Here is a 22,780-nt window from a genome sequence, read left to right on the forward strand (position 1 = left end):
TTTATACACAAGCTACTCAATACATAATCTCTTTTGATTTTAAAAGAACCCTATGAGGTGGATATTAAATAACTTGTCTAGGTAAGGAGTGGAGCCAAAATTTGAACTCAGTCAACTAACTCTTCAGCTCATGTTCTTAACCATTGTGCAAAACTGCCTCTGCTGGGGTTTCAATAGGAATAGAAATGTGAGTGCAAGGCCAGGGCAGGCCATGAGTGCGTGAGTAGATTGCATCAGCTGGGAGGACCTCCAAAGGAGAACGTGCACAGACATGTACTGATCCTCACAGTCTAGCTTATAAAACATCACCTTGAGTTTAAAAATTTTCCATCTACAAGATCTGAGATCTTAGTTGCTGTTTGCTTTACAAATGACCTAACTAGCCTAGCCAAGCTCTTAGCTCTAGAAATCCCACAATGTCCAGCTTTTCTCCTTGAAGATAGCCCTGGAAGCTGCCTGGGTATTTGATGGACCCCAAGAAAATCCTCCTGCCCTAAGATATTTCTCTGGTAGCTTGTCTTGGTGTCTGAAGTGTCCTTTTAGAAAGTTATTCCTTCAAGTCATGGACTCATTGCCCCAATTTAGTCAGAAAAAAATTCCTTAAAGCTATTTGACTTGCTTTTTAAAGGCTGACAGTAACCTACTCAGACCAGCTTAAAAAATACAGAGAATTTTATCTAAAGGATACAAGTATCACTTCCCATTGTACAAAGGCAGAAAGTGTTTGGGGAATTGGTTCTTGGCAATTTTCTGGTTTCTGGAGGAATTCCTAGTTCTAAAGCAACTATTTCTTAGAGGCTGTGTGATTCTTGTTTCAGCTATTCTCAACAGAGGAAAGAGTGAGGCACCATGAAGACTTGCCTTCTTTTCTCTGGCCCTCTCATGGTGGGAAATGGCCACCTCAACTCCATGCCCTCTGCAGTTCAAGGGCCAACAGAGAATGGACGAAGTCTCAGAATCCTAATTCCAAATTGGTTCTGCTCTGGTCAAGTGTCCAATGCCCAGGACTGGAGGTGGGGTCACGTGGCTTGCTACTAGGCCACTGGGTGCCACTGGATCAGTAGAGAAGGGGCATATAAGGCAGGTCTTCTACGGATGTATGGGCACAGGGTAGAAGTGGTGGAATCTCTCCTGCAACATCCTATTAGCTAACTCTTCAAACCTGACGGCCAGGTTCTCAAACAAATGTGGTTTTGAAGCACCTGACTCCTTGCCAGCATTTAGTGTGGAAGCTAAGGTAAACCTGGATTATCTTATGAAATAGACCGAAAGGGAGTTGCTAGGGGTTTGAGGATGGGTGCTGAAAAAAGAAAATGATAACATTTGGAGAGCATTCTGGCAGGTTGTAATCAACATGATACCTAACAGGTTTTTGGTGTTTTTTTTTTTTTCATTAATTTTCTTCTTTGTATTTTTATTTTTACTTTTAAAGGGACCTGAAAACATGTCTCTTTAGCCTGTTTTACAGGATATGATAGGTTACAATTATCTACCCGTAGTTACAAAGTTTATTAGGACTTCTGGCTTGTTTCTTTGCCTCTGATTATTGGTTCTTCACTCCCCTCTACTCTGCTATCTTGGATTCTACATTTTCTTTGACCTGGCATTCTTATCTGACCTCTCAGTTAAGCCATGCTGTGGAAGAAATAACTTAAAACCCCCCAAGGACTATTTGTGATCAAGCTGTAATAAGTAGGAAAGCAACATTTCTTTGGAATGGTCCTTGGGTTAAAATTTAAAAGTAAGCTTGAGTTTCTCAAGCTAAGTAGCTCAACAACTTAAAAGTAATGTTAATACCACCAAAGGGCTTAAAACCAAACTGTGGAAAAAGAAAAAAAATTACCATTTGATCATCGCTGATAAAGAGCTCTCTAGTGCGATGGGGAGGACTTAGCACATTCTCCCCCAGCTTCGGGCTTGGTCTGACCCTTGTCTACTTAGCATTAGTGCTTGCACAGTTACCCAGGAACATCTTATCTTTGCCAAGCCCTTGACTAATGTTTAAAGGAACATGGGTAATGCTACCTGTTACTGTTTTAAAAATAGCTACTACTGAATTGAAATGGCTCTGCTTTTTAAAAGGGTTTTAATCCTCTTGTGTATTACAAATAATAATATCTAACATTTTTTGAAAGCTTACTAAACATCACATTCTATTCTATGTGTTTTACATCACTTTTTTAATCCTCAAAAGAACCGTAAGAAGTATATGTATTTTCCCATAATGGAGCAGAAGAAGTGAAGGCTTAGAGAGGCTGTGACTTGCCGTGGATCAAGCAGGCAGTAAATGACAGAGGGAAGATTCTGATTTAGATCTTTATTTCGTAAAAGCTCTTCCTTAATTACACTGTTAGGATACCTTTTTAGTTCTATTCATGGAGAACAAGCAAGTGTATGCTTGGTAGTTTTCAATCAGAAAGTAAGACTTCAAAATACAGCCTTCAAAAATTTCTCACAGTCACACACACACATGTGCTCTAAAAGCTGCAAAGTTTAGACTAAGTGGTGAGATGGATTCAGTGTATGGGGATCTTTGTTTAGAATATGGAGTTAGAGCAAGGGGAATAAGAATATCTTGTTTAGAATTACAGTTACTACAGAAAGTCTCTCATTTATGAAATTCCAGTCTTGCCCACCAGGGGGCAGTTATCACTATAAATAACTGAACCCCTCCTGGTTCTCTTTACACCATAGCACACCATATCTGGGGTTTGTTTCACAGATCAGTACACATTCTCAGAAGCACTCTGCTTCTTTCAGTTCTAACACTAACATGCCATGTTTTCTTTTCTTTTCTGTTCTTTCTTTTCTTTTCTTTTCTCCTCCCTCCCTCCCTTTCTTCTCTCTCTCTTTTTCTTTTTTGCCTAACAACTTACAGGAGCTTAAGGTATCTTAAAAGACCAATTCCCTTGGTATGGAAATATTAAAATGGGTTAACAACAAATGCATGTATTGGGGTGTGTGTGTGTGTGTGTCTGTATATATAGAAACTTTACACCACTCAATGAAAGAGTCAAAAGCATTCTTTGTCCAGACCCTTATAAATGATTTTATTAAATACCATCTTGGCTTCAATAACCGGTATTTCTCTCAGAAAATTAGCTTTGTATCCTCTTTCATGAGGATTCTAAAGATTAGATGAGAAAAAAGATTGAATGTTTTGATTGTTAAACAACTTTTCAGATATCTAGACTACTTATGATTTGGAGAGACCACCAAAAACACTTCGATTATTGATCACATAGTACAGTACCCTATGGACAGAATCAGTTACCAGTTTCAATCTTCTCAACATCCCTGGGAAGTATGTTCTCTTGTTTTGTTTTGTTTTTAAAGATTTATTTTTATTTATTTCTCCCCCAGCCCCACTCCCCCCCCCACCTTGACTGCTCTCTGTGTATTCTTCTATGCCTGCTTGCACCCTCGGTGGCACCGGGAAACTGCCTCTCTTTTTTGTTGCGTCATCTTGCTGCGTCAACTCTCCGTGTGTGCAGCACCACTCCTGGGTGGGCTGTGCTTTTTTCACATCAGGCAGCTCTCCTTGCAGGGTACACTACTTGCACGTGGGGCTCCCCTGCACAGGGGACACCCCTGCATGGCACACCACTCTTTGTGCACAGCAGCTGTGTGCACGGGCCAGCTCACCACATGGGTCAGGAGGCCCTGGGTATCGAACCCCGAACCCTCCCACATGGTAGGCAGACACTCTATCAGCTGAGCCACGTCCTATTCTGTTTTTTTTTTTTTGTTGTTGTTGTTTCTTAGGTACTGGGGACAGGGACTGAACCCAGGACCTCCTATGTGAGAAATGTGGGAAGCTGGTGCTCAACCACTGAGTCACATCAGCTCCCCTGGGTTGGTTTTTTCATTTGTTTTGGTTGTTGTTTGTTTGATTTTTCAGAGGCACTAGAAACTGAACTGGGAACCACCCATGTCAGAAGCAGGAGGTCAACCACTTGAGCCACATCTGCTTCCATTATCCCCATTTTAGAGATGAAGAAATGGAGACATGCTAAGGTGAAATTATGTGCCAAAGGCTCTACTCTAAATCCATGTCTAACTACTACGAGGTAAGTCGTGAATCTATTAAGGATGAGACAGGCTCATCTACAAAGATGTGGCAGGTTCAGGAAGTGTGTACCCTGGTGCTCAGAAAAGCAATGGTCAGGAGAGGGAGGGTGAGGCAGGATAGGCAGCTTAGAAGCTATCTGGCTGTTCTTGATGGCTGCACTGCTAAGTCAAAGGGCACAGCTGCTCAAGTGTACAGACAAGTATTCCCTGAGGCAGGTGGCCTGGCAGGTAAGGATCCCAGGAGCTATTTCAAACCGGAAGTCAGGTGGGATGGTGGTTAAATCTGGCTAGCAGTGGGGGCATGGACGTGAGGATCCAGCTCTGTGGAGAGAACAGGTAGCCTCGAGGTGGGCTACCATGGCTCCACCAGCTAAGGTTCAGGGCAGGATCCAGGTTTGCAGAAACCATGGGACTTGGCAGGGAAGAAAGGAAAGAAAGAAGAAAATTTGGACCAGTGTTCAGTTTACAGATTGGACCAACTCCAGGAGTTGGGAGGACTTAGATTTAGAATTAGGATGGAGATCTGAGAGGCCTGCAGTGACGTAGCAATGCCCCAGGGTCTAAGAAGTTTAGCCTGAGATCAGGTCCCTGTAATACTGAGCAAGGCTGTTAATGTGTTGTTTGCCTAGGTAAGAGTTGACTCGGGAGCAGGAATAACGCTGAGCCTCAACGTGGAGTGCATTGGTGAACCCAGCAGCAATGCCTTGAGGAAGGAGGAGTAAACACAGGGGCTGGGGGTGGGCTGCGTGCTCACACCACATGCTAACACCTGGCTCCTGACGCGCTGATCCCTGAGCGGAACCTGGGAAACTTGATGCCAACACAAAGCACTTCTATTGGGGAACATCTTATAAAAGTCCCTTCAGTTGTGGAACTGAAGCTGAAGCTTCCTGAGCACATTAGAAACCAGTTAAGTGGTAGAATCCTTCAAAAGTTTTCTTCTCCAATAGTTCTTGGATACCTGCTCTATCTCCCATGATTCCTAGCATAGTGCCTTACTTACTGCAGATCTGGTAATTTAGAAATAAGGTGCTGGGAGAACTCATGCCCAGCAAGTACAGGAACACAGCTTTCAGCTGAAGTAATATGGGAATGCCGCAGGGAGATGGAGTGTTCGAGTTAAGCCTTGAAGGAAGGAGAGATTTGTTTCTGAGGGAGAATAAGATGGAGGACATCTGTACTAGTTTTCCGTGTCTGCTGGAACAAATTACCAGACACTTGGTGGCTGTAAACAGTGGAAACGTATTCCCCCACAGTTCTGGGGGCCAGGAGTGTGAAGTCAAGGAGGTGGCGGGGCCAGGCTCCTCTGGAGGCTCTAGGGGAGAGCCACTCGGTGCCTCGGCAAGCTCCTGGGAACTGCTGGAACTCCTTGGTTTGTGGCTGTGTCACTCCCCTCTTCAAGGCCAGCATCTTCAAATCTCCCTCTGTCTTCCCATCGCCTTCTACTCCTTGTGTGTGCCAATCTCCCTCCGCCTCTGTTATATAAGGACACTCGTGATGGTGATTAGGGCTCCCCAGGATAATCCGAGATAAACTCGGTTTTGGATGTCAGGTGAAGGTTCCTCAGGTGACGAGGTGCAAACTCAGATGGCCAACCAGCTGAGAATGCACGAAAGGACAACTCTGCTATCTGGAAGGCCTTGGAGGGACAGAGGGGAGAACGAGCACCGTGGAGGAGCCCTTTGGGTTTATCTGATTTAGCCTCCTGTGAGGGTCTGCCGAGGAGGGGGAGAGGAAGAAGCACCTGTGGGTCCCAGGCTCTTGTCTTTTCTGTGACCCAGAAGGGAGGGTCAGGTCTTTCCCACAGATCCTGGGGACTGGATGTTTTAAACTATGTGGTGTGAAAAGCAGAAGCGGCAAGGGCTGTTTGGAGAAGTCAGTGCAGTTTCTTATCATCGCAGCCTTATGGAAGCACCTGCCCTCTGTAAATTATGTGTTTTTTTACTAGCAGCCAGGGGAGAAGTTAGGCTTTCTCATCCAAACCAGAGAGAGGTGCAGGCCTTGCTGATTGTCATTATGCCCTGGCAGGGCTAATGGGGATGGTCACTCAAAGGGAAACTTATGACTAAGCCAGGCAGCGTGACCAGGAGGCACCAATTATAATTTCTTGCCTGTGCAATCTCATCTCAAAATCCTTAACTGAATCATATCAAAATTTTTGCTATGAAAGGTAACAATTACAGTTTCCAGAGATATCTTTGGTGGAACCATTATTGAGCCTGCTATAGCATCCTACTCAAAGAAATAGCATGAGGGGAAAAAAGACAAGAAGACAGAGAAGCAAAAGGAGTATTTGGAGGACGGTGGCCCAGTCAGCTTGAAGGGGAGGAGCCGCAGAGAGCAGCGCTGGCAGGTAGGACCTTCCCCACCTCCCTTTCTGGTCCTATTAGTTGGGGCTTTGACTTCTAGACCAAAGAGTATGGAAGATGTGATGCGGGAAATCCTGAGAATGTAGATTTAGAAAGAATCATCAAGATCAGAGTGTACAATCACAAGAGTTTTCACATGAGAAAACTAAGAATAATTGGGTTATTTTTGATCAGGGGAAGAATAAAGTGATCAAAGTTGTGTCTTAGGAAGATTACTTTCTCCATCCTCTCGAGCCCTATTAAAATGTGTATGTGCATATTGTGGCTCTTATCTAGAGTTTCAACTCCTAACATTCCAGAGTTGATTTCAGCCAGCAGGATTGCAGCAAGTTTCCATCATATCTCCTTTATCTGGGATTCCTTTGATCATGTGCATATGTTCTAAAGTGGTTGGCAGTTTTATATCTTTCCAGAATACTGCTATTAACTCTTACTATTCCTTACAGCTTCTCCAGGCAGCTGAGGTTGTCTCTTTGGATTTATCCACAGCCTGGATACACTCCTTAAATTCTCCCAAAGCCTAGTTGACACCAGGCTGTAGTTTTGAGCAAAACCTTGCTGATGACTTGAGGATGACACAGGAAATTACTTCATCTGAAAGAAATGTTTAAACAGAATATCAGACAACCCAATTCTCAGGCTCCATTAACCATGGACTGTCAGTGCCCCCTGTCAGTCAGTTCTCTTCATCAGATTTTTTTTTTTAAATATTTATTTATTATTATTTTTTAAAATTACATTAAAAAAAATATATGAGGTCCCATTCAACCCCACCGCCCCCACCCCCCACTCCCCCCACAGCAACACTCTCTCCCATCATCGTGATACATCCATTGCACCTGGTAAGTTCATCTCTGAGCATCACTGCACCCCATAGTCAATGGTCCACATCATAGTCCAGACTCTCTCACGTTCCATCCAGTGGGCCCTGGGGGGATCTACAGTGTCCCGTAATTGTCCGTGAAGCACTATCCAGGACAACTCCACGTCCCGAAAACGCCTCCACATCTCATCTCTTCCTCCCGTTCCCCACTCCCAGCAGCCCCCATGGCTACCGTTCCCACACCCATTCCACATTTTCTCTGTGGACATTGGATTGGTTGTGTCCATTGCACACCTATGTCAAGTGAGGGCTTAGATTGCACATGGGTACTGGATGCACTCTTCCCGCTTCTAGTTGTAGACACTCTAGGCTCCATGTTGTGGTGGTTGACCTTCTTCAACTCCATGTTAGCTGAGTGGAGTAAGTCCAATAAGTCAAAGTGTAGGAGCTGAAGTCTGTTGAGGCTCTGGGCCTGGGTGTCATGTTATCAGTCCAGAGATTCAAATCCCCTACATATATCTTAAACCCAGCACCAACTACAATTCCAATAAAGTAGCATGCAAGTCTTGTGAAAAGAGATCCCCTCTGAGTCCATTTCCATCACGCAGAAACACCAGCTCCAAAGAAGGGCCATCTGTCATGGCAGTGAACCCCTTCTGCCATGACCATAGAACCCGTGGGTCTCTTTATCCCTCAAAAGAACCAATACCTGGGGTTGTATCTACCTTATCTGTCTCTTAGACTCTGTTCAGTTGTACATAGGGGTATTCCTTCTGACAACCTCCAGACTCTTTTTTAGAGACTCACAGCCTTATAATCTCATTTCTCCTTTCCATTTCCCCCTTACATTAGGTCAAACCGCTTCCCGAAGTCATGTTATTATATGTAGACAGGTATATTCTGCTGTTCCACATTGAATCTTTGATTCAAGGTCATTTTCTAGTTGCTTCTTCAGCTGGTATGTGGTAGTGATCCCTCGGTGCCAGGGAGGCTCATCCCCGGGTGTCGTGTCCCACGCTGGGGGGAATGCATCACATCTACACGCTGAGTTTGGCTGTGAGAGTGGCCACATTTGAGTAACATGAAGGCTGTCAGGAGGAAACCCCCAGGCACAATGCTACTCTAGGCCTTGTTCTTATTGCAGGTGCATAGGCTCAAAAGTGTAGCCATTAGTATCAAGAGCCCACTGTTGGGCCCTCCTTCCTTCCTGGTTCTTGCCGTTGCACCTGGAGGATTGCCGCTGCTCTCCCAGGGCCCACAACAGTGACCCCCCGGCCAGGAGCCCAGTAACCCCCAGCTGTTGTTTTTAATTGTTTCCACTATGAGTATATATAGACATTACCATATACCCTGGGCATATGCCCTGTATAACTCCCTGTCAACCATATATATCCTGTCAATAACATCCCATATCAGTATTCCTCCGCTGCCATTGTTGAACCACTCTGTGATCCAAAACTTCCCGTAAAGTGAATCCCAACATAATGCCAGCTTCAGAAGAGTCTTAGATCACCAAAATTCATATATACAATATACAGTATTTCCCCAGATCTACCATAAAACCTTTTCCCTTCCACAGCAATAATCTTTTACCTTATTCATATCATATTTCCTGAAACTGATGTACAGATTCCGAAACTATAGTTTTCAAACAAGGTAACATTTGTGCTTACTATGTGGTCCATACTTTAGGTTGTACAGTTTTCTAAATTTTTTAGTTATCCTATGTTTTGTCTTATGGTTTTCATTATTAGTCTGTCGTCCCCTATATGTTTTTGGTGTAATATTAGCTGTTTTATATTCATCCTCGTGTACTCTCACATAACTCCTCTTTTGCCCCCTTATTTACCTTTGTTCCATCCATTGCACGTCCATTTTCCCCTCCCCTTAGGGCCCACAGCGCCTGCCAATCTAATGCCCTGGGAGCCGTCCTTTCTCACGAGAGATACAGTTCTCTCTATTCGACGGCATTAGTCTTCCCCAGGATATGGGTCCATCCCACCCAATGGTAGAACCCACCTTGGCAAAATGAGCCTTCAGCTATTCCCTCCGGAGTCCGTCCCGCATCAGACCATACCCCCTGAGCGTCCTAACCAGGTAACCCTCCTACTTATACTTTGATACGTTTTACTCAACATTTAGTTCTCAATGAACTTCTGGCACTCTCCCATGTTTGTATGTTGCCCCTCCCTCCCACCTATTTCTTGGACCATATTACCCCTCTTCCCATCCCCAGCCCCCCTCAAACCCAGAAAACCCCACCCGAAGGTAACCCCTTGCCCCCATTTTGTCCCTTCTTTGTGCTCATACTTACCGCCAGCTCATCACAGATTCCACCCCTACAGACATTAACTCACAGCCTTCCTCCACCCCCCGATTTCCAGTAAGCCACTTTTCCAGACTCTAGCTCTCTGAGGCAGTTAACTTATTTCATATCATCGAGGTCATATAGTATTTGTCCTTTAATGCCTGGGTTGCTTCACTCAACATAAGATTCTCAAGGTTCATACATGTTATCACGTGCGATTGTAGTGTATTGGTTCTTACAGCTGAGTAGTATTCCATTGTGTGTATATACCACATTTTATTGATCCACTCATCTGTTGATGGACTTTTGGATTGATTCCAACTTTTGGCGATGGTGAACAATGCTGCTATGAACATTGGTGTACATATATCGGTTTGTGTCCTTGTTTTCAGATCTGATGGGTATATGCCCAGCAGTGGTATTGCTGGGTCATATGGCAAATCTATGGATAATTTTTTGAGAAACTGCCAAACTGTCCTCCAGAATGGTTGGATCCTTCTGCATTCCCACCAGCAATGGATGAGTGTTCCCCTTTCTTCACATCCTCTCCAGCATTTGTATTCTACTGTTTTTTTCATGGCTGCCAATCTTATGGGAGTAAGATGGTATCTCATTGTAGTTTTGATTTGCATTTCCCTGATAGCTAGGGATTTGGAGCATTTTTTCATGTGCTTTTTAGCCATTTGTATTTCTTCTTTGGAGAAGTGTCTATTTAAATCTTTTTCCCATTTTTTAAATGGGTTGTTTATCTTTTTGTTTTCGAGATCTATGAGTTCTTTATATATGCAAGTTATAAGTCTCTTATCAGATATATGGTTGCCAAATATTTTCTCCCATTGTGTGGGTTCCCTTTTTACTTTCTTGACAAACTCCTTTGAGGTGCAGAAGGCTTTAATTTTGAGGTAGTCCCATTTATCTATTTGTTCTTTTGCTGCTCGTGCTTTTGGTGTGATATTCATGAAGCCATTTCCTATTACAAGGTCCTGTAGATGTTTCCCTACACTGCTTTCTAAGGTCTTTATGGTCTTGGCTCTTATATTTAGGTCTTTGATCCATCTTGAGTTGATCTTTGTATAAGGTGTGAGATGGTAATCCTCTTTCATTCTTCTACATATAGCTATCCAGTTCTCCAGGCACCATTTGTTGAATAGGCCATTCTCTCCCAGTTGTGAGGGTTTGGTGGCTTTATCGAATATTATATGGCTATATACATGAGGTTCTATATCTGAACTTTCAATTCGATTCCATTGGTCTGTGTGTCTCTCCTTATGCCAGTACCATGCTGTTTTCACTACTGTAGCTTTGTAGTATGTTTTGAAGTCAGGAAGTGTGATTCCTCCTATTTTGTTTTTCTTTTTCAATATGTCTTTGGCTATTCGGGGCCTCTTTTTATTCCAAATAAATTTCATAGTTAATTTTTCTAGTTCCTTAAAGAAGGCTGTGTTGATTTTTATTGGGATTGCATTGAATGTGTAGATCAGTTTTGGTAGGATAGACATCTTAATAATATTCAGTCTTCCTATCCATGAACAGGGAATATTCTTCCATTTATTTAGGTCTTCTTTGATTTCCTTGAACAATCTTGTATAGTTCTCGATGTATAAGTTTTTTACCTCTTTAGTTAAATTTATTCCTAAGTATTTGATTTTTTTATTTACTATTGTGAATGGTATTTGTTTCTTGACTTCCTCCTGATCTTGCTCATTATTGGTGTATAGAAATGCTACTGATTTTTGCGCATTGATCTTATAACCTGCGACTTTGCTAAACTCATTTATGAGTTCTAGGAGCTTTGTTGTAGATCTCTCAGGGTTTTCTATATATAGGATCATGTCATCTGCAAATAATGAAATTTTGACTTCTTCCCTTCCAATTTGAATGCCTTTTATATCTGGTTCTTGTCTCAGTGCTCGAGCCAGTACTTCCAAGACAATGTTAAATAGGAGCGGAGACAATGGGCATCCTTGTCTTGTTCCTGATTTTAGAGGGAAGGATTTCAGGATTTTGCCATTGTAAACAATGTTGGCTTTAGGTTTTTCATATATACTCTTTATCATGTTCAAAAAGTTTCCTTGCAGGGAAACGGACTTTGGCCCAGTGGTTAGGGCGTCCGTCTACCATATGGGAGGTCCGCGGTTCAAACCCCGGGCCTCCTTGACCCGTGTGGAGCTGGCCATGCGCAGTGCTGATGCGCGCAAGGAGTGCTGTGCCATGCAAAGGGTGTCCCCCGCGTGGGGGAGCCCCACGCGCAAGGAGTGCGCCCGTGAGGAGAGCCGCCCAGCGTGAAAAGAAAGAGCAGCCTGTCCAGGAATGGCGCCGCCCACACTTCCCGTGCCACTGACGACAACAGAAGCGGACAAAGAAACAAGACGCAGCAAATAGACACCAAGAACAGACAACCAGGGGAGGGGGGGAATTAAATAAATAAATACATCTTTAAAAAAAAAAAAAAAAAAAAGTTTCCTTGTATTCTGATCTTTTGGAGTGTTTTTATCAGGAAGGGGTGCTGTATTTTGTCAAATGCCTTTTCTGCATCTATAGATATAATCATGTGGTTTTTTTCTCTCAATCTGTTTATATGGTGTATTACATTGATTGATTTTCTTATGTTGAACCATCCTTGCATACCTGGAATAAATCCCACTTGGTCATGGTGTATAATTCGTTTAATGTGTTGTTGAATATGATTAGCAAGTATTTTGTTAAGTATTTTTGCATCTAGGTTCATTAGAGAAATTGGTCTGTAATTTTCCTTTCTTGTGGTGTCTTTGTTTGGCTTTGGTACTAGGGTAATGTTGGCATCATAGAAGGAATTAGGCAGTGTTCCTTCTGTTTCGATTTTTTGGAATAGTTTCAACAGGATTGGTGTTAGTTCTTTCCGGAATGTTTTGTAGAATTCCCCTGTGAAGCCATCTGGCCCTGGGCTCTTCTTAGTTGGGAGATTTTTAATGACTGATTCTATCTCTTTGCTTGTGATTGGTTTGTTAAGATCATCAATTTCTTCTTTCGTCAGTATGGGCTGCTTATGTATTTCTAGGAATTTGTCCATTTCCTCTAAATTGTCATTTTTGTTGGAATATAGTTTTTCAAAGTATCCTCTTATGATAGTCTTTATTTCTGTGGGGTCAGTGGTGATATCACCTTTCTCATTTCTTATTTTGTGTATTTGCATCTTTTCTCTTTTTTTCTTTGTTAGTCTCGCTAAAGGTTTGTCAATTTTGTTGATCGTCTCAAAAAACCAGCTCTTGGTCTTGTTTATTTTTTCAAGTGCTTTCTTATTTTCTATTTCATTTAGTTCTGCTCTTATCTTTGTTATTTCCTTCCTTCTTCTTCCTGTTGGGTTACTTTGTTGTTGTTTTTCTAATTCCTTCAAATGTGCAGTTAATTCTTCAATTTCTGCTCTTTCTTCTTTTTTGATATATGAATTTATGGCTATAAATTTCCCTCTCAGTACCGCTTTTGCTGCATCCCATAAATTTTGGTATGTTGTGTTATCATTATCATTTGTTTCAAGGTAGTCATTGATTTCTTTTGAGATTTCCTCTTTGATCCACTGTTTTTCTAAGAGTGTGCTGTTTAATTTCCAAATTGTCGTGTAAAGTCTGGGTCTCTGTCCCTTGCAAATTTCCAGCTTGACTCCACTGTGGTCAGAGATATTGTTTTGTATGATTTCGATCTTTCTGAATTCATTAAGCCTTTCTTTGTGGCCTAGCATATGGTCAATCTTGGAGAATGTTCCATGTGCGCTTGAGAAAAATGTATATCCTGCTGTGTTTGGGTGTAATGATCTATATATGTCTATTAGATCCAGCTCTTCTAATATACTGTTCAAATGTTTTGTTTCTTTAGTGATTCTCTTTTGAGATGTTCTGTCCAGAGTTGATAGTGGTGTATTAAAATCCCCCACTATAATTGTAGATGCATCTATTCTTTCACTTAGGTTTTCCAGCGTTTGCCTCACATATTTAGAGGCGCCCTTGTTAGGAGCATAAATATTTTATGATTGTTCGATCTTCTTGACAAATTGTCCCTTTCACTAAAATATAGTATCCTTCTTTGTCTCTCACAATTGTTTCGCATTTAAAGTCTATTTTGTCTGATATTAATATAGCTACTCCTGCCTTTTTTTGGTTGTTGTTTGCTTGTATGATTGTTTTCCAGCCATTCACTTTCAACCTCCATGAGTCTCTGCGTCTAAGATGTGTCTCTTGTAGGCAGCATATAGATGGGTTGTATTTCCTTATCCAGTGTCCCAGTCTCCCAGTCTGAATCTTTTGATAGGTGAGTTTAATCCGTTGACATTCAGTGTTATTACGTTTAGAGAGTTATTTATGGTAGCCATATTTGGTTGGATTTGTGTTTGTTATATTTTGTTTGTATTATTTTATTTTCCCCTTCTATTTTTGTCTTTCTTGTTGCTTTTACACTCTCCTCCATCTCTGACTGTCCTGTTTTTTCCTTTCTTCCTGCAGAATTCCCTTAAGAATTTCTTGAAGGGGAGGTTTCTTGTTGATATACTCTTTCAGTTTCTGTTTGTCTGTGAATATTTTGAACTCTCCATCATTTTTGAATGCTAGTTTAGCTGGATAGAGTATTCTTGGTTGGAAATTTTTTTCCTTTAGTACCTTGACTATATCATACCACTGCCTTCTTGCCTCCATCGTTTCAGATGAGAAATCAGCACTTAATCTTATGGAGTTTCCCTTGTATGTGATGGTTTTCTTTTCTCTTGCTGCTTTTAGAATTTTTTCTTTGTCTTGAGCATTGGATAATTTGACAAGTATATGTCTTGGGGTGGGCCTGTTGGGGTTTATGACCAGTGGAGTGCGCTGTTCTTCTTGGATATGTACATCTGTCTCTTTCAGTAGATTTCGGAAGTTTTCATTCATTATTTCCTGCAACAGTCCTTCTGACCCCTTTCCCTTCTCTTCTCCTTCTGGAATGCCTATAATATGTATGTTTGAGCGTTTTGCGTTATCATTCAGGTCCCTAAGTCCTATCTGGATTTTTTCTACCTTTTTATTGACCACTTCTACTATCTGTTTGATTTCCAATGCACTGTCTTCCACATCACTAATTCTCTGCTCTGCCTCTTCTAGTCTGCTGATATTTGCTGCAAGTGTATTTTTGATTTCTTGAATTGTGGTGTTCATTTCCATCATATCTGTTATTTTTTTGCGCATGTCTGCAATTTCCCCTCCAAGTGTTGTCTTCACGCTGTTAACCTCTTTCATTACTTCATCAAATTTGTCAGTGATAAATGTTCTGAGATCTTTCATTGCTTGTGCGAAGTCCTGCCCCCCTTCCTGATTTTCAGTTTGTTGATTGGATTCAGCCATGTTTTCCTGATTACTGGTTTGGTTTGTAGATTTTTGTTGCTGTCTTGTCAACATTTTTTCTTTGACGGGTTTAATCAGTTCCTTAGCTTCTTTGTCTAGTCTTGGAGATTAATTAGCTGTTGTTTTTGCGTAAGTGTTATATCTTCTCTTTGTCACTTTGTTCTTCTTATTCCAATTTCTTATTGCTAGTTAAGCTCACTTTAAAGGAAAGTATTAGTGCTGGGGAAAGTCAATTGTGTAAGGAAGGAGAAAGTGTGAAGTAGTATTGGTGATATATGTTTACAAAGCAACAATATGAGTTCTGGGAGGATGGAGGTTAGATCATGTAAATTGTGTAGAGTTATAGTAGTAGGAAAGTACCTATAATGAGGTAGACGACTGAATATGGGAGGAATGTGGTACGTACTAAGAGGCTATTGTTTTCGTGAGAGAGGGAAAGAGAAAAGAAAGGTAATAGTTTCAGGGACGAATACCAGATGGAAAACTAAACAAAGGTATTAGAAATTAAGAGTTAGACACTTTGTGGATCAAAGAAAGGGAGATGGAATATAGGAGAGATAGCAGATGGTGGAGGATATCAAGTTGTAGGGGAAAGGGGATAGTGTAGATAGGCTAAATCTATTCACAGAGAAAGGAGGCAGTGGAGGGTGAGGAAACCCAGCAAATGTGAGGTATTTCCTGTAGGACCTATTGTATTGTTAAGGTAAAATAGTATAAGAATAATATTGGGGACAAGAAAGAGAGGATTGAAAAAAAAAAAAAAGAACAACAACAACAACAAAAAATTAAAAAATAAAAAATAAAAAAACAAACAAACAAAAAAAAACCAAAGAACAGAAACCCCGCCGCCAGGCTCGGCTGGGCTCAGCTGGGCTCCGGTCCCCTGCCCGCCGCCCGCCGCAGCTCAGCTGGGCTCGGCTGGGCTCGGCCGGGCTCGGCTTTCCCGCCCGCCGCCCGGCGCGGCGCAGCGCGGCTCGGCTCTCCCGCTCGCCGCCCGGCGTGGCGTGGCTGGGCTCGGCCGAGCTCAGCCGGGCTCCGCCCCTCCGCCCGCCGCGGCTCAGCCGGACTCGGCTACCCTGGCCGCTGCCCGCCGGGGCTCCGCGCGGTGCTAGCTGCCTCGGCTCCACCTACCCAAGGAGGGAATCCTCCACACGTAGCTGGGATCTCCGTGTATATTTCACAGATGGATCCTCTCTGCTACCTTCCCTCCAAATCGATGTCCAGACACCTCCGGACCAGGAAAAATCCCGAAACAGCCGGTCCCAAAGAGTCTCCGACGCCTCCCAGCCGATTCCCCCCAGGAGCTAGTAACCGGGAAGTTCACTCCGCCGCCATCTTGCCTCCCCCTCCTGAAAAGTCCCAATTTATATCTTATAGACCAGTCCTTTCCGTTACCTTCCCACCAAATCGATGTCCAGACACTTCCTGCCCTGAAAAAATCCTGAAAAAGCCTGGTCCCGGAGAACCTCCAGCGGTGCCCAGCTGCCTCTTCCCAGGAGAGACGGCAAGGCAAGCTCACTCAGCCACCATCTTGCCGGAAGTCCCCCCTTTTCATCAGATTAAAGGTCAGTTTTCTTAAGACATCTTATTAAAACAAAACAAACCATCTAGACCTCATGTAAACATCTAGTTAATTCTGTCCATCCCTTCACAGACCAGATCTTTGCATTGTAGCCTATATACAATTTAACTTCTGCCCCTAACTTGCCATTGATTCTCCCTTTAATTAGGTCAAACACATCCTCATTGCTAAATCGACACTTTCATTCTTATCTTCCTCAACCTCTTCAGCATTTGACATAAGCTGCTATGCTACTTGGCCCCATTCCACCTCTCCCTGCTCAATGTTGCACCACAGCCACAGAGGTAAAACCAGTTAACACTATCATAAATTCTCTGCAAAGGTATAATGCACCCTGCAAAGAGGAGAAACTGCCTTGCTTAATGTGGTAGATTGAATTGTGTACATGTGCCCAGTTTGGACATATTCTTGGCCTTGATCCATATTCTGGCAGGTATGGACCCATTGGAAATAAAGTCTCCTAAAGTCGTTACTCCAGTTAAGTTGTGGCTCAGCCAAATTAGGAGGGACTTTAATCAGGACTACTAGAGTCCTCCATAAGCAGAGGGAAAGTCAGGTGGAGAGAGAAGCCACGGGGAGCAGCCAGCCAGAAGCTGGAAGTCAATGGAATCAGAAGAGAAAGGAGAAGATGCCACCACGTGCATCTTCTGTGATGGGAAAGCCAAGGCACACCGAAGACTACCTGCCAGCTAGAAGATAAGATCCTGAGAGGAATTGAGGATTCTAGATTCTGAAACCAAAAAATTTCTCTTGTTAAGCCACCCATTTGCATGGTATTTGTTTCAGCAACTAGGAAACCAAGACACTTAATAAAATACCAAGTTAAGTAAATGTTTCTCAAACTGTGCATTGTGACCAATTTGGGGGTCATGAAATCAATTTATGAGTTGCAATGATCATTTTTGTTAAGCTAAATAGAATTGAAGGGAGAACATTAGAGTGCATTGCTTGTAAAAAGTGTTGTGCATTCTGGGTCATAAGGTAAATAGAGTTCATACTATGGGCATGGTCAGAAAAATAAAAAAGGCACTGATTTGGGTCTTCATGAACTTAATTTCTTTATTCCAGAGTAGAATCCAATCTTTAAATTTGAAAGAAAAAAAAAATACTTCAAGGGGCCATTTGATATGAAGAGATAAAGAATAGTCTTTATTCTAAAAGAATTCTGCCACACCTACAGCAAATGGTGAAAATACAGGCAGCTTTAAAATAACATTTTGTCCCACCTCGTTTTCCCACTTGCCCCTGTTTAGCCTCCTCTGACCCACCATGTTCTCTTCTGGTCCCAGCACCTTGGACATGCTATAGCAGTGAACCATACAGTTTCTGACCTCAAGGTGCTTTGCCTGTCTCCCCCACTGATGCATCAGTCCGTAAGTGGGGAGATTATTTTAAATGTTGATTGTGGTTATGAAGGTAAAATAGGCTACAAAGTTCAATGAAAGGAGGAGGACTGTAGCTCTGTGGTCAGGGAAGACATGCCTGAAGATAGCATTTGACCTGAAGCCTAAATGAGAAGTCCTGAAAATGGAGCTTTCAAAGCAAGTGCAAAGGGCCTGAGGAGGAGACATGCTGAGGATATTTGAGGGAGAGAAAGGTTGTCAGTGTGGCTTAAGCACAGAGACTGAGGGGGAGAGGGAGGCGCGAGAGGTAGGCAGGGGCCAGATGTCCTCGAAGACCGTGATAAGGAGTCTGGATTTTGTTCTGGTTGCAGGAAGAAGCTTCCAACTGGAGGTTTTAAGCAGGAGAGTGGCCTAATCTAAGTTTCGACTTAACTGCTGTAGTTATAATGTGGAGGATGGATGGTAGGGGAACCATTAGGAAGCCTGGTAGATTCTCCGAAGGACAAAGAGTCAAGCTAGTTGATGAGAAGGGGGATAGTTAAGATTAGGATCCAAGGGCAGTTTGGGAAAAATGGCAGCAAAGTAGAAGTCTCAGGTGTTTGTATCAGAAATGAGGATACTCTTTTTTTTTCTTTTTAAGATTTATTTATTTTTAGTTCTCTCCCCTCTCCCATTTCGGCCCCCCCCCCCGCCCACCCCCAGTGTCTGCTCTCTGTGTCCATTTGTTGTGTGTTCTTCTGTGTCCGCTTGCATTCTCGGCAGCACTGGGAATCCATGTCTCTTTTTGTTGCATCATCTTCCTGCGTCAGCTCTCTGTGTGTGCGGCGCCACTCCTGGGTGGGCTGCACTTTTTTCACGTGGGACAGCTTAATGCGGGTGCACTCCTTGTGTGTGGGGCTCCCTACGCAGGAGACATCCCTGTGTGGCATGGCACTCCTTGCGAACATCAGCACTGTGTGTGGAACAGCTCACCACACAGGCCAGGACGCCTTGGGTTCAAACCCTGGACCTCCCATATGGTAGGTGGATGCTCTATCAGTTGAGCCATGTCTGCTTCCCAAGGATACTCATTTTTAACCTTAGCAACTCACTCGCATGATCATACACAGAGACTTATCATGGAGTGCTAGTTCTCCTTATCTGTTCTAGAGATCCCTGGAGGCAAGAAACTATAAGAGGATTGGATAATTTTTTTTCTCTGCCCCAACCTGGCTGCATCTTTCTAGTATTTTAAACCTACATCCTTAACAGCCCATAGATTTCCTGCCACAGGAAATGAATTCTGTTCTTGACTTACTACTTAGAGCAGTACTGATCAAAACATTTCAATATTTTATGACCTAGAGGACATTAACATATTTAAAATAGTACCTTTTCCCCTTAAAAACCACAAACCTATAAAGTACAAATAAAAAAAAGTGAGTGTTAACAGCATTATTAGGGCATGTTCAAAACTATATATGAAAACGTTCACAGAGGATTTTTAGAGTAATAAAAGGGAGCCAAAGGAGATTTTGTTCCCTTCTCTTTTCTGATTCTCATTTTTTTGCAGATATTTTTTCCTTCATTTTAAGAAAAGACATTTTTAAAAGATCATTTATCTCCTCCCCACCCACCTTGTTGTTTTGTACTCACAGTTTGCTCTCTGTGTCTATTCATTGTGTGCTTGTCTTCTTTTTAGGAGGCACTGGGAACCAAACCCAGGACCTCTTATGTGGGAGGGAGGCGCCCAATGGCTTGAGCCACCTCCATTCCTGCTTGTTGTGTCTCTTATTGTGTTTCCTTGTGGTTATTCTTCATTGCATCATCTCGTGCATCATCTCGTCATGCTAACCCATCACGTCAGCTCACTGCCTTGCTGTCTTCTTTAGGAGGCACCAGGAACCGAACCTGGGACCTCCCATGTGGTAGGAAGGTGCCCATCCACTTGAACCACATCTGCATCCCAAGATGTACATTTTTAAAGGAAGGATATTCTTGAGTCTACCCATTCCAGAAAATGCAAACTTACATGGAGAGGAATTTAAAAACTTATTGCATGTATATGTATTATATATACACACTGCACAAATAGAGTACAATACATTTAGAGTGAGAAGTAAGTCTTACTCTAGCCTCTACCTTCCAATGAGCTTGCTGTACTCCCAGGAGGCAACCATTGCTTTCCAGTATGTACATATTGTTCAGAGAGATTCTGTTTATATACATGAAGAGCTACTTTTATAAAAAGATAAATAGCACACTGCATTTTTATTTTTGCATAACATGTCTTGGAAATCTTTCTGTAGTACTAGATAAAGAGCAGCCCCATTCTTTTCAATGGGTGCCTAATGTAAAGGGTGTTAGAGTTAAGAATTTATATATGTAATTTGTTCTTTCCAGTTCAATAACAGAGCTGTGATTAGATTAATCCTTAGTTTTATTTAGTTTTTGTTTATTTGTTTTTGGCCTTAATGTCAAACGCTTCAAAGATTTAATGTTTTCCTTTCCCCGGTAGCTCTATTTTCACGTCTAAGATTACCATTCTTTGCCTTCCCAGCTGCCATCTGAAGTTTGTCACTTATCTAGCCTTGTCATCTGAGCTCCATTTTTGATGAGACAAATGTAAAAAATCCAGATGATATGTGTAGTTCAGATGTCCCTTAAGCACAAGAGATTAAAAGAGGAAATAAAAGAAAATACCTAAGACAGTACTGAGAGTTTGTGGAAAGTTCGAGACTTGAATACATGTGTATCTGAATTCCCAGTCCACAAAGGCTAGATCCACCTCTCCTCAGTCTTGCTTTTGATGACCAGGAGAAACGCAGTGTCATTTCACAATCCCTGGGACTGTCCTAAGAAGTCTCCATTTTCTTGGATCATTGTGGTTCACATGGACAGAGCACTCACTCAGATATTTTTCAAATGCTGTTTCTGATTCAGACACTCTTTCTCCTGAGGGAAGCCAGGCGGACACATTTGCCAAGGGTATCTGAGAACCTAAGTGCAATCCCTGACTTTGCAGCTTGAGCAGGCTGTGAGCTAAATGCAACTCCAATACGCGCCCTATAAATAGCAGGTCATTGTCAGCGTGTGTGAAAAGACAGGAGTGAGTGCGTTGTGGTATGATTCAGGCCTAATTAAGCAGCCGCGTCTGGGCAGGGCTAAAAAAGACCAACCCCTCCAACCCGTCTTTGAATCACTAGGCTGCTGGAAGGGTCCGCCACTGGAACCTGACGCTCAAGAGAGGCTGTTCAATGCTGTTTCTCCCTCCACCATGGCAAAGATCATCTTGAGGCACCTCATAGAAACCCCAGTGCGTTACCAGGAGGCGTTTGAAGCCCGAGGTTTGGAAGACTGCCGGCTGGATCATGCTTTATACGCGCTGCCCGGGCCAACCACCGTGGACCTGGGCAAAGCTGGGGCGTCGCAGGCTCCCCTGGGGCACTCAGCAATGGAGATGCCGCCACGAGAAGCCAAGTCCCGCTTCCAGATCCTGCTGGACGTGGTCCAGTTCCTCCCTGAAGACATCATCATTCAGACCTACGAAGGCTGGCTGCTGATTAAGGCCCAACATGGAACCAGAATGGATGAACATGGTTTTGTCTCGAGAAGCTTCACCCGACAATACAAACTGCCAGATGGTGTTGAAACCAAAGATTTGTCCGCAGTCCTCTGCCATGATGGAATTTTGGTTGTGGAAGTAAAGGATCCAGTGGGGACTAAGTGAAACCTCAGCGGTTCCTGTTGCCATGATGTGAGGAAGATTATAGTGTTCAGCCCATGGTACCACGTGTATGTTTTTATTACCCATGTTTGAAATGACATACTATGATTTTTATTGAAGATTAAAAATATATATACATAGCTCCTGGTATGTTGAGGTTGTTCTTATTCAGAAAGGAAAACATGTTTAAGTATGTGCCTGCAGCTGGAAGTGATGCTACCCTTGTAAGTGAAACATTGACAATTTAGGAGTCTGTAGTTTTATGGTAGGGAGGACTCAGGATTATTTCTCTGTTACTCCAGCAATGCCAGAGAGTCTCCATTTGTAATAACTGACTGCAAAAGTGCCATACCAGTTTAAGAAATTCAAATCTATTTTATGAAAACTGTTTGTGGTCCTGAAAAGAATTATGCTTTACTTCACCTGAAAACCTTCTCTTTTTGTTGTATTTTAATTAAAGTGGAATTTTGTAAAGTATCTGAAAGCTAAAATACAGTACTTTGGAAATTGGGTCTGAAATTTATGTATGGTACTCTATAGTTGTTACTGCCTTAAACTTCAATTGGAATTTTCAGATTGAAATCTTATTTTTAAAAGTTTCCAAACATGTATCCTAGCTGAAATGTTTTTTTACAAATAGTATATGTTCTGTGGATACTTATGAAATACTGATCTATGTATTAATCCATAGTCCTATCAATTAATGACACGTTTAGGAAGCCACTTGAAAAAGGACAATTCCTGAGCTCAGAGAGTTTTAATCTGTGTTATTTGGATGCCACTTAAATTTTTAGATTTCAGAAAATAGCAAAACAGCATCTGCTGTTTCTGTATAACCCTTAGCTTTAAATAGCCTGGCAGCCAGTGGAAATTAGAATGCCTGAGCTTCCCAGCGCCTCTGAGTTTACACAGAACATTTGATGATTACTGCTTATTTTCTCCCGAACTGCTGCTTTGGCTTCAGGGAATGGGTTGAGATGTTGGCAGGGTTTAAATATTTGCTTTGGGGATATTACCTTCAACGGCTGGTCTATGACATTCCAAAGATTTGCTATCTCATTCTGAACATATCAAATATTTCTTTGGAGGAAGTAGCTGCTTTCTTCTTGCCCCATATCCAGTGTGAGCTGACAATAAGGCTGAGGACAGCGCTATGAATAGAAGAGGAATGCCGGGTGGGGAGAACGCCGTTCAAGGCAGGCTGCTAACCGTATCCCTGTGCTCCTTTGAGTACATGCG

The 22,780-nt window shown here is 42.5% G+C and overlaps 1 protein-coding gene across 1 annotated transcript; it reads left to right on the forward strand.

The window, feature by feature from the left end:
• The first annotated feature begins 20,877 nt into the window (after positions 1-20,877).
• On the forward strand, positions 20,878-22,048 carry HSPB3 (heat shock protein family B (small) member 3). The gene has a single exon (XM_058308960.2). It carries the CDS (start codon positions 21,092-21,094, stop codon positions 21,542-21,544), a length of 453 nt encoding a protein of 150 aa, XP_058164943.1. The 5' UTR covers positions 20,878-21,091; the 3' UTR covers positions 21,545-22,048.
• The last annotated feature ends 732 nt before the right edge of the window (positions 22,049-22,780 follow it).

This window comes from Dasypus novemcinctus, chromosome 2 (genome assembly GCF_030445035.2).
Source record: "Dasypus novemcinctus isolate mDasNov1 chromosome 2, mDasNov1.1.hap2, whole genome shotgun sequence".
Lineage (NCBI taxonomy): Eukaryota > Metazoa > Chordata > Mammalia > Cingulata > Dasypodidae > Dasypus > Dasypus novemcinctus.